Raw genomic sequence first — 11,411 nt, 5'->3', positions numbered from 1 at the left:
GAGATATGGGAACATATGTATATGTATAACTGATTCACTTTGTTGTAAAGCAGAAACTAACACACCATTGTAAAGCAATTATACTCTAATAAAGATGTTAAAAAAAAGTTGGTTATGAAAAATTACAAACATATACAAAAGTAGACAGATACAATGAACTCTCATGACTCAGTTTCAAGAGTTATTAACTCATGACCAACCTTGTTTCATCTATAACCTTACCCACTTTACCTTTTCCTTATTATTTTGAAGAAGATCTTAAACATTATTTCATTTGCTTTGTAAACATTTCATCATGTAACCCCCAAAAGATAAGGACTTTTTTAGAGAGCATAACCACCACACCATTATCACACCTAAAAAAATTAACAGTAATTCCTTAATGTTATCAAATCATCATAAATATCATAAATATTTTGTTTTCTTTTACCTTTTGTGTGTTGAATGAGGATCAGAATAAACTTCACACATTTGCAGTTGGGTGACATGTCTCGTAAGTTTAAAATTATTTTTATTATTTTTAAAAATTATTTATTATTTTTGGATGCATTGGGTCTTCATTGCTGTGCACGGGATTTCTCTAGTTGCGGTGAGCGAGGGCTCCTCTTTGTTGCGGTGCGCAGGCTTCTCATTGCAGTGGTCTCTCGTTGCGGAGCACTGGCTCTAGGCATGTGGGCTTCAGTAGTTGTGGTGCGTGGGCTTCAGTAGTTGTGGCTCGCGGGCTCTAGAGCCCAGGCTCAGTGGTTGTGGCGCATGGGCTTAGTTGCTCTGCGGCATGTGGGAACCTCTCGGACCAGGGCTCGAACTTGTGTTCCCTGCATTGGCAGGCAGATTCTTAACCACTGCGCCACCAGGGAAGCCCCAAGTTTTTAAATTTATAAATTCCTTTCCCGCCTCCTTTTTCCCTTTAGCAGTTGTCCCCCCGCACCCCACCCCAAGAACGTGAGCCATTTGTCCTGTAGAGTTTCCCATAGTCTGGATTTTGCTTGTTGTATCCTGTGATATAGTTTCAAATGTGCCTCTGTCCTCTGAATTTCATATAAATTTGTAGGGGCTGATCAGCTTTAGATTCTTTTCATGCTACAACTCCCAGCTGGTAATGTGTTCTTATGTAAGGGGTCTTTCTCCACCCTTTAACTTAGAGGAATAATTTACTTATTCTAAGGATAATTATTAACAATTACTAAAATCATAAAAGAATTTTCAGGTCTGCGTAAAAACATCTACAGCTCATAGTACCTTAGAGTGATCAGAAAGTTGTAGATACGTTAAGGCAAAATTGCCAGTGCTTTTTTGAGTAGAGTTGAAATTTTCTGTGGATCTCTTTATATTGGTCAGTTTCTTAGGCTGCTCTTTTCTGTGTGGTTTCCCCCCTTTGTACTAGATACCAATTATAATGCTGATTAGTAGTGTAAGTTGAGGAAACATTTTCCTTTTTAAAAATTTTCTTCTCTTCCCATTTGTATATTATATTCTTTGGAGAAATGTCTATTCAAGTTCTTTAAATCAGGTTGTTTGCTTTTTTTGTTGTTGAGTTTTAGGAATTCTTTGTATATTCTAGATGGTAATCCCTTTTCATATATGTGATTTGCAAATATTTTCTTCCATTCTGTGGGCCGCCTTTTCACTCTGTTGATAGTGTCCTTTGATATATAAAAGTTATGAATTTTGTCAGTCAAGTAAAATAATACATTACAGAAAAATACCATGCCAAAAAATTAGTTTGGGTTAAATTTAGATGTTCAGAACAAATGCATTTCCTTTCATAAATGATTTGTTAAGTTATAAAACTGCAAACTTTTTAGATGTTTTAAGGATTCCATTTGTTTATATGTATTTTTATCTAAAACTCTAAGATCATTATTTTAAAGCTCTGAAGGTATATTTATTTGCTTCATTTGACCCGAGAGTATTTGCCCTTTGCCTAACTTTATTTAGCTATTACTGTTCATTTTCAGCTTCTTATTTTTCCACTTCACAATGACTTATAGAATACTAAAGAATTATTTACTGAGCTGTTTATTTTTCAGGTTCCTAGAAGCCAAACCAAGCTGACAATAATGCTTGAAAAACTCGGAATGGATTATGATGGGCGGCCTCACAGTGGTCTTGATGACTCTAAGAACATTGCCCGAATAGCAGTTAGAATGCTGCAGGATGGGTGTGAACTCCGGGTTAATGAGAAGATGCATGCAGGGCAGCTAATGAGTGTGTCCTCTTCACTACCAATAGAGGGCACTCCAGCGCCACAAATGCCACATTCCAGAAAATAACAGCATTTTTGTGCTTTTGCCCGTGGATCATTCACTCTAACTGGAGCTGCTACAAAGAGGTAGCAGATGAATACTTATTGAATTAGTCCTTCAGTGCAAAATTTAAGCACCTTAAACATTTAAAATCTTATTACAGTTATAGATATATGCATATGTATGTGAACAGATTCTGTGGGGAGGGCATATTGAATTCTTTGTTGAATTCTTTGTCACCAGCACTTTTGATATGGGCAGTATTTGTTACACAGTAACAGTTCCTGCTTAGAACTGAATTTTATAATTTAAGGTGTCCAAGATGTGTTCCTTTTGGTTTTAAAATACAGAGGTTTACTGGCTCTCCCCTTGAATGTCATACCTTATTGATGTTAAAATATATAATGTGTTTCTACATTAACATCATTAGATCAGATCATTTCTTAAAATGCAGAAAAGATTGGAAAGGTGGGCCTTATCTAGCCTTTGGGTTTTAAGAATGTCAGTGTCCTTTTGATTTTTGAAATGTATATGTGAAGGTCAGTTGTGAGTGGTGAATTTCATAAAGTACTTGGTACACATATCTGCCTTTGTTTTTTTTTTTAATTTATAATTGGAAGATTCATGATAGATTATAGGGTCTGATTAATAATTCAATTACTGATGAGGTTAATGGAAATTCAAAAGAAAATACCATTTAAAGGAATATAAGGGCTACAGCTTGAACTTTATAATACATAGATAAATCATTGGGGTTTTTTGGATTTGGTTTTTTGGTTCCCCTCCCCCTTGTGACATATATCTATCTGCCTTGTTTCTTAAATCTAAGAGACTATGCTTTGAATTAGATTTAAAATTAAAGGTCACCACTTAATTTTGCATTTGTATTCAACATTATGAGTGAGGTTAGTAAAGTCGAATAATGCTTTCTACCATATCTTACGTTTCTATTACTAAAACTTGATTTTACATAGTGAGTGACCACTAAATGTTGAATAGTTAAATCTTAACTAATTCTAAAAACAAAAATGTGTTTATATAGAGTTGAGAAAGTAAAACTCTCTTTATCTAGAAGCTAAAAATACATGTTTTCAGAATTGGATTTCCCCCTATAGCCTTCCTAGAACAATTTCATTAACATTGTTTGCTTCTTTTCGTTTACTTCCTAATAGTAATTGTGATGCTACTTTATTTTAATGATTTATACATTATAATCAAATGAATTTTATAGAGGTCTTCCAACCCTGGTGCATAGGAGAAAAGTAGGCATTTTTTTTGGTATGAGAATTCTCCACACAGTGCTGTAGCTTTTTAACTTAAAAGAATGAATTTCTGTCTTTGAGCAGTAGTTATAGAATCAGCATAATAAAAAAAAAGTGGATAACAGAAGGCACAAGGGTGGACAAAATACACATTATAGTAAAACAAGGACATCTAGATGTTTTAGGTTTAAACAGAAAACTCTTGGGGTGAAATGGATATATGCTAAGATTTTTGTGAATCCCAAATAGCACCATACAGTATACCATAAAGTATTACTGGACGTTTTAAAGCATTTTCTTCAAATCCTTACAGAGGTACTGTGCCAGGGCCAAGTAGTAGAAAATAGGAAATCACTAGTGAGGTGTGGATGCTGGGCAGTCCACTCACACTCCCTAGGCGACCTTTCCACATAGCCACCTCGTCGTAGAATTCAGATTCATGCCACAGCAAAGCTGGAATCCTCTCTCACCAGCTTCCAGGGTTGCTCACAAGAGCTAAAAACTGCAAGTGGCAAATCTGACTATGGCAAGGAACTACTACATTGCCCTCCTCCTTTATTTTGTTTTTAAGTCAAGTTGCTAAACTCTTTGCCTGTTTTTCTTTTTGCCAAGTACCCAAGTACCCACAAGCTCATTTTATATTTCTTTTTAAGACCTTCACCATTATAAGCTCTCAATATCCTTTTGGCTCAACCGAATATTTTATTCGGTGATGCTTTACTGTCCTGATTCATTTTTTAAACTTTACCGAGGAATAATTGACAAATATAATGTATATGTTTAAGCATAAATGTAGTGATTTGATGCACATTGTGGAGTGGTACCAAGATCAACTGACACACACATCACCTCATATAGTTAGCTTTTTTTTTTTTTTTTTTTTTTAATGGTGAGAATGCTTGAGGTGTACTCTTAGCAATTTTCAGGTATACAGTACGGTACTATTAACCATAGTCACAATGCTGTATGTTACATCCTCAGAAAGTATTCTTTGTATAACTGAAAATGTGTATCCTTTGACCTATGTTGTTGCCCTATCCTGCCATCCCCAGCCCTTGGCAACCATCGTTCTATTCTCTGTTTCTATGAAATTGGTGCTTTTTTTTTTTCTTTTTCTAGATTCCACCTATAAGTGATACCATACGGTGTTTGTTTTCTCCGTCTGGCTTATTTCACTTAAACCTCCAGGTCATCCACATTGTCACAAATGGTAGGATTTCCTTCTTTTTTACGGCTGAATAACATTCCTCTGTGTGTGTATGTGTTTGTGTGTGTGTGTGTACAGTTTTTGTTCGTTTCAAGGTATTTTTCGAGTTCCCTTTTGACTTCTCCTTTGAGCCACTAGTTGCTCAGAAGTGTGTTGTATAATTTCCACATATTTGTGGACTTCCTAGCTCTCATCCTCTTATTGATTTCTAGTTTCATACAATTGTGGTCAGAAAAGATACTTGATATGATTTCAGTCATCTTAAATTTGTTGAGACTGTTTTTATGACCTGTGATCTATCCTGAGAATGTTCTTTGTGTGCTTGAGAAGAATATGTACAGGTGTACCTCAGAGATAGTGCGGGTTTGGTTCCAGACCACTACAGTAAAGCGATTATCACAATAACGTGAGTCACATGAATTTTTTTGTATATTTACAGTATACTGTAGTATATTAAGTGTGCAATAGTATTATGTCTTAAAAAAAGTATATACCTTAATTAAAAAATACGTTATTGCTGAAAAATGCTAACCATCATCTGAACCTTCAGCAAGTCATAATCTGTCTGCGGCTGGAGGGTCTTTCCTCGATGCTGATGGCTGCTGACTGATCAGGGTGGTGGCTGCTGAAGGCTCGGGTGGCCGTGACAGTTTCTTAAGACAACAATGAAAGTTTGCCACATCGATTGATTCTCACAAATGATTTCTCTGTGGCATGCAGTGCTGTTTGACAGCATTTTACCCACCTTTCAAAACTGGAGTCAGTCCTCTCAAACCTTGACACTGCTTTATCAACTAATCTTATGTAATATTGTAAATCCTCTGTTGTCATTTCAATAGTCTTCACAGCAACTTCACCAGGAGTAGATTCCTTCTCAAGAAACCACTTTCTTTGCTCATCCATAAGAAGCAACTTTCCATCCATTGGTTTTATCATGAGGTTTCAGCAGTTCATTCACATCTTCAGGCTCCACTTCTAGTTCTCTTGCTATTTCCACCATATCAGCAGTTACTTTCTCCACTGAAGTCTTGAACCTCTCAAAGTCATCCATGAGGGTTGGAGTCAACTTCTTACACACTCCTGTGAATGTTGATATTTTGACCTGTTCCCATGAATCACAGATGTTCTTAATGACATCTAGAATGGTGAATCATTTCCAGAAGGCTTTCAGTTGACTTTGCCCAGAACCATCAGAGGAATCTGTATCTATTGCATCCTTAGGAAATGTATTTCTTTACCTGTTTTGTTTTGTTTTGTTTTGTTTTTTTTCGGTACACGGGCCTCTCACCGTTGTGGCCTCTCCCATTGCGGAGCACTTTGTTTTGTTTTGTTTTTTTTCGGTACACGGGCCTCTCACCGTTGTGGCCTCTCCCGTTGCGGAGCACAGGCTCCGGACGCGCAGGCCCAGCAGCCATGGCCCACGGGCCCCGCCGCTCCGCGGCATGTGGGCTCCTCCTGGACCAGGGCACGAACCCCTGTCCCCTGCATTGGCAGGCGGACTCTCAACCACTGCGCCACCAGGGAAGCTTAGGAAATGTATTTCTTAAAGAATAAGACTTGTAAGTCAAAATATTCCTTGATTCATAAGCTGCAGAATGGATGTTGTGTCAGTAGGCATGAAAACAACGTGGATCTTATTGTACATCTCCATCGGAGGTCTTGGGTGACCAGGTAGGTGCATTGTCAATGAGCAGTAATATTTTGAAAGAAATCTTTTTTTCTGAGTAGTAGGTCTCAACAGTGGGCTTAAAATATTCAGGAAACCATGTTGTAAACATGTGCTGTCATCTAGGCTTTGTTGTTCCATTTATAGAGCACAGGCGGAGTAGGTTATCATCATTCTTGAGGGCCCTAGGGTTTTCGGGATGGTAAGTGAGCATTGGCTTCAGCTTTAAGTGACCAGCTGCATTAGCCCCTAACAAGAGAGTCAGCCTGCCCTTTGAAGCTTTGAAGCCAGGCATTGACTTCTCCTCTCTAGCTGTCAGAGTCCTAGATGGCATCTTCTAATAGAAGGTGGTTTTGTCTACATTGAAAATCTGTTGTTCAGTATAGTTACCTTCATTAATTACCTTAGCTGGATCCTCTGGATAACTTGCTGCAGCTTCTATATCTGCAGTTGTTGTTTCACCGTACACTTCGATGTTATGGAGATGGCTTCTTTCCTTAAACCTCACGAACAAACCTCTGCTGGCTTCACACTTTCCCTTTGCAACTTCCTCATCTCTCTCAGCCTTCATAGAATTGAAGAGAGTTAGGGCCTTACTTTGGATTATGCTTTGGCCTAAGGGAATGTTGTGGCTAGTTTCGTCTTATCGGACCGCTAAAACTTAAACAACAATAAAACTTTTTCTTATAATTCGTGTGTTCGCTGGAGTAGCACTTTTAATTTCCTTCAAGAACTTTTCCTTTGCATTCACAACTTGGCTAACTGTTTTGGTGCAAGAGGCCTAGCTTTTGGCCTATCTTGGCCTGTGACATAACTTTTTCACTAAGCTTAATCATCTCTAGCTTTTGATTTAAAGTAAGAGATGTGTGGCTCCTCCTTTCACTTGAACACTTAGAAGCCATTATAGGGTTATTAATTGTCCTAATTTCAATATTGTGTTTCAGGGAATAGAGAGGCCCAAAGAGAGGGAGAGAGATGGGAACAGCTGGTTGGTGGAGCAGTCAGAACACACATAACACTTATTAAATTCGCTGTCTTATTTGGGCACAGTTTGTGTGCTTCAAAACAATTACTGTAGTAACATCAAAGATCACTGATCACAGATCACCATAACAAATATAATAACAATGAAAAAATTTGAAATATTGCAAGAATTACCAAAATATGACACAGAGACACAAAGTGAGCAAATGCTGTTGGAATAATAGCACCAATAGATTTGCCTAACACAGGGTTATTACAAACCTTCCGTTTGTAAAAAGTGCAGTATCTGTGAGACACAATAAAGCAAAATGCAACAAAATGAGGTATGCCTGTATTCTACTGTTGTTGGGTGGAATGTTCTGTATATGTATGTGCTAGGTCCATTTGATTAAAGTGTCATTCAGGTCCATTATTTTCATACTGATTTTCTGTCTGAATGATCTATCCATTGTTGAAAGTGGGATATTGAAGTCCTCTACTATTATTGCATTGCTGTGTATTTTTGCCTTCAGATCTGTTAATAATTGTTTATTATATTGAGGTGTTCCAGTATTGGGTATGTACATATTTACAATTGTTATATCCTGTTGAAGTTAATTCAGACCTCTTTATCATTGTATAGTGACCTTCTTTGTCTTTTGTTACAGCTTTTGAGTTAGTCTGTTTTGATATAATTATAGCTACTCTTGCTCTCTTTTGTTTTCCATTTTAATGGAATCTTTTTCCATACCTTTACTTTCAGCCTATGAGTGTCCTTATAGCTTAAGTGAGTCTCTTGTAGTGAGCATATAATTAATTAGGTGTTGTTTTTATGTCTATTCAGCCACTCTACATTTTTTAATTGTAAAAACCATTTACATTTAGAGTACTTATTGATAGGTAAGAACTCATCTCCATTTTGTTCATTGCTTTCTGATTGTTTTGTAAGTCCTTTGTTCCTCTCTTTATGTTTGTCTTTGTGAGTTGATGACTTTTTGTAGTGGTATGCTTTGGTTCTTTTTGCTTTATCATTTGTGTATCTATTATAGGTTTTTTTTTTAACATCTTTTTTGGAGTATCATTGCTTTACAATGGTGTGTTAGCTTCTGCTTTATAACAAAGTGAATCAGCGATACATATACCTATATCCCCATATCTCTTCCCTCTTGCGTCTCCCTCCTTCCCACCCTCCCTATCCCACCCCTCTAGGTGGTCACAAAGCACCTAGCTGATCTCCCTGTGCTATGCAGCTGCTTCCCACTAGCTATCAGTTTTACATTTGGTAGTGTACATATGTCCGTGCCACTCTCTCACTTTGTCCCAGCTTACCCTTCCCCCCACCATGTCCTCAAGTCCATTCTCTAGTATGTCTGCGTCTTTATTCCCGTCCTGCCCCTAGGTTCTTCATGACCTTTTTTTTTTTTTTTAGATTCCATATATATGTGTTAGCATATGGTATTTGTTTTTCTCTTTCTGACTTACTTCACTCTGTATGACAGACTCTGGGTCCATCCACCTCACTACAAATAACTCAATTTCATTTCTTTTTATGGCAGAGTAATATTCCATTGTATATATGTGCCACATCTTCTTTATCCATTCTATGTTATAGGTTTTTGCTTTGTAATTACCATAAGGCTTTCATTATATAATTGATCCTTGAACAACACAGGTTTGAACTGTGTGGGTCCACTTACATGTGATTTTTTTTTCAATAGTAAATGTTACAGTACATCGCAGTTTGCATTTGGTGGAATCCACAGATGTGAAACTGGATACAGAGGAACCAAGTGTACGGAGGACCAACTATAGTTACAGAATTTCAATTACATGGAGGGTCAGCAACCCTAACTCCTGTGTTGTTCAAGGGTCAACTGTACATCTTATGGTTATAGTAGTCTATTTTAGGCAAGCTGATAACAACTGCACTTAATTGCATAAAAAAGTCTTCACGTTTACTTGCCCTACCTACACATTTTATGTTGTTGATGTTCCATTTTACATCTTTTTGTATTGTGTATCCATTAACAAAGTATTGTAGCTATAGTTATATTTAACAGTTTTATATCTTAATCTATATGCTAGAATCCAAACTGATCTACACACCACCATTGCAGTATTAAGAGTATTTTGAATTTGAGTATATATTTACCTTTACCAGTGAACTTTATATTTTTTATATGTTTTAGTGTTCCCAATTAGTACCCTTTCATTTCAGCTTGAAGAACTCCCTTTAGCATTTATTGTAAGGCTGGTCTAGTGGTGATAAATCCCTGTTTTTGTATGGGAAAGTCTGTATCTCTCCTTAGTTTCTGAAGAACAACTTGGCTGGGTAAAGTGTTCTTGGTTGACAGTTTTTTCTTTTAGCACTTTGAATTTATTATCCCTCTCTTTTCTAACCTATGAGGTGTCTGCTGAGAGGTCTGATAATACGTTATTAGGATTCCCTTGTATATAATAAGTCTTTGTTTTCTTGCTTTCAAAATTTTCTTTGATTTTTGAGATCTCTATTATAGAGTTCTTTGGGTTGAATCTGCTTAGGGATCTCTGAAGCTTTATGTATCTGCATGGCCATATCTCTCTCCAGATCTGGGACGTTTTCAGTCATTGTTTCTTTAAATAAATTGTCTGTCCCTTTCTCTCTTCTCCTTTTTGGACTCCTGTAGTACAAATGTTGTTTCACTTGATAATGTACCATAATTCCCATAAACTGTCTTCACTCTTTTTCATTCTAATTTCTTTTTTATCCTCTGGATAATGTTAAGAGATCTGTCTTAAGTTTGCAGATTCTTTCTTCTGCCTGACTGAGCCTGCTGTTGAAGCTCTATTGATTTTTCATTTCATTCACTGTCTTCTTCAGCTTCAAAATTTGTTTAGTTCTTTTTTATGATTTCTTTTTGTTGAACTTTCCATTTTTTTCATGCATTGCTTTACTGAGTTCACTGAGTTGTCTATCTGTGTTCTCCTGAATCTTGCTAAACTTCCTTAAAATGATTGTTTTGAATCTTTATTTCAGGTAACTCACAGATCTTCATTTTTCAGGGTGTCAGTTACTGAAAAATTACTGTGTTCCTTTGGTGGTGTCATGTTTCCTTGCTTTTTCATGTTTCTGATGGCTTTGCTTTGGTGTCTGTGCACTGAGGGAGCAGTCACCTTTTCCAGTTTTTTGGCCTGGCTTCTGTAGGAAAGACTTTCACCTGAAGTTGGTTGTACAGGCCCCGACTGGGTGGGATGCAGCGTCTTGGGTTCCTGGGAGAGCACAGTGGTGTAGTCTCTGTGTAGCCCTGTTAGCGGAAGTCAGCTGTGGTGAAGACGGATGGGATCTTCTGTGGCCAAGGCTGCAGAGGTCCTGTGGTGGCTAGGGCTGTTGGGATCCTCAGAGGTGAAGATTGCTGGGGTCATCCTGCTCTTTTTTTTTTTTTTTCTATCCATTGTTGAAAGTGGGATATTGAAGTCCTCTACTATTATTGCATTGCTGTGTATTTTTGCCTTCAGATCTGTTAATAATTGTTTATTATATTGAGGTGTTCCAGTATTGGGTATGTACATATTTACAATTGTTATATCCTGTTGAAGTTAATTCAGACCTCTTTATCATTGTATAGTGACCTTCTTTGTCTTTTGTTACAGCTTTTGAGTTAGTCTGTTTTGATATAATTATAGCTACTCTTGCTCTCTTTTGTTTTCCATTTTAATGGAATCTTTTTCCATACCTTTACTTTCAGCCTATGAGTGTCCTTATAGCTTAAGTGAGTCTCTTGTAGTGAGCATATAATTAATTAGGTGTTGTTTTTATGTCTATTCAGCCACTCTACATTTTTTAATTGTAAAAACCATTTACATTTAGAGTACTTATTGATAGGTAAGAACTCATCTCCATTTTGTTCATTGCTTTCTGATTGTTTTGTAAGTCCTTTGTTCCTCTCTTTATGTTTGTCTTTGTGAGTTGATGACTTTTTGTAGTGGTATGCTTTGGTTCTTTTTGCTTTATCATTTGTGTATCTATTATAGGTTTTTTTTTTAACATCTTTTTTGGAGTATCATTGCTTTACAATGGTGTGTTAGCT

General features: G+C 36.9%; 1 protein-coding gene across 3 annotated transcripts in view; it reads left to right on the top strand.

Annotated features, from left to right (window-relative positions):
- The window catches only part of ERI1 (exoribonuclease 1), a 47,813-nt gene extending 44,986 nt beyond the window's left edge, over positions 1-2,827 (top strand). For all 3 annotated transcript variants that reach the window (XM_007101599.4, XM_007101600.4, XM_007101598.4), the window contains one exon: positions 2,031-2,827. In XM_007101599.4, coding sequence (XP_007101661.1) covers positions 2,031-2,273 — 243 coding nt within the window. In that variant the 3' untranslated portion in view covers positions 2,274-2,827. The remainder of the gene's footprint in view (positions 1-2,030) is intronic.
- Positions 2,828-11,411: the final 8,584 nt, after the last annotated feature.

Source organism: Physeter macrocephalus, chromosome 20 (assembly GCF_002837175.3).
Source record: "Physeter macrocephalus isolate SW-GA chromosome 20, ASM283717v5, whole genome shotgun sequence".
Taxonomy (NCBI): Eukaryota; Metazoa; Chordata; class Mammalia; order Artiodactyla; family Physeteridae; genus Physeter; species Physeter macrocephalus.
This window is presented reverse-complemented; position numbering and strand designations above follow the sequence as displayed.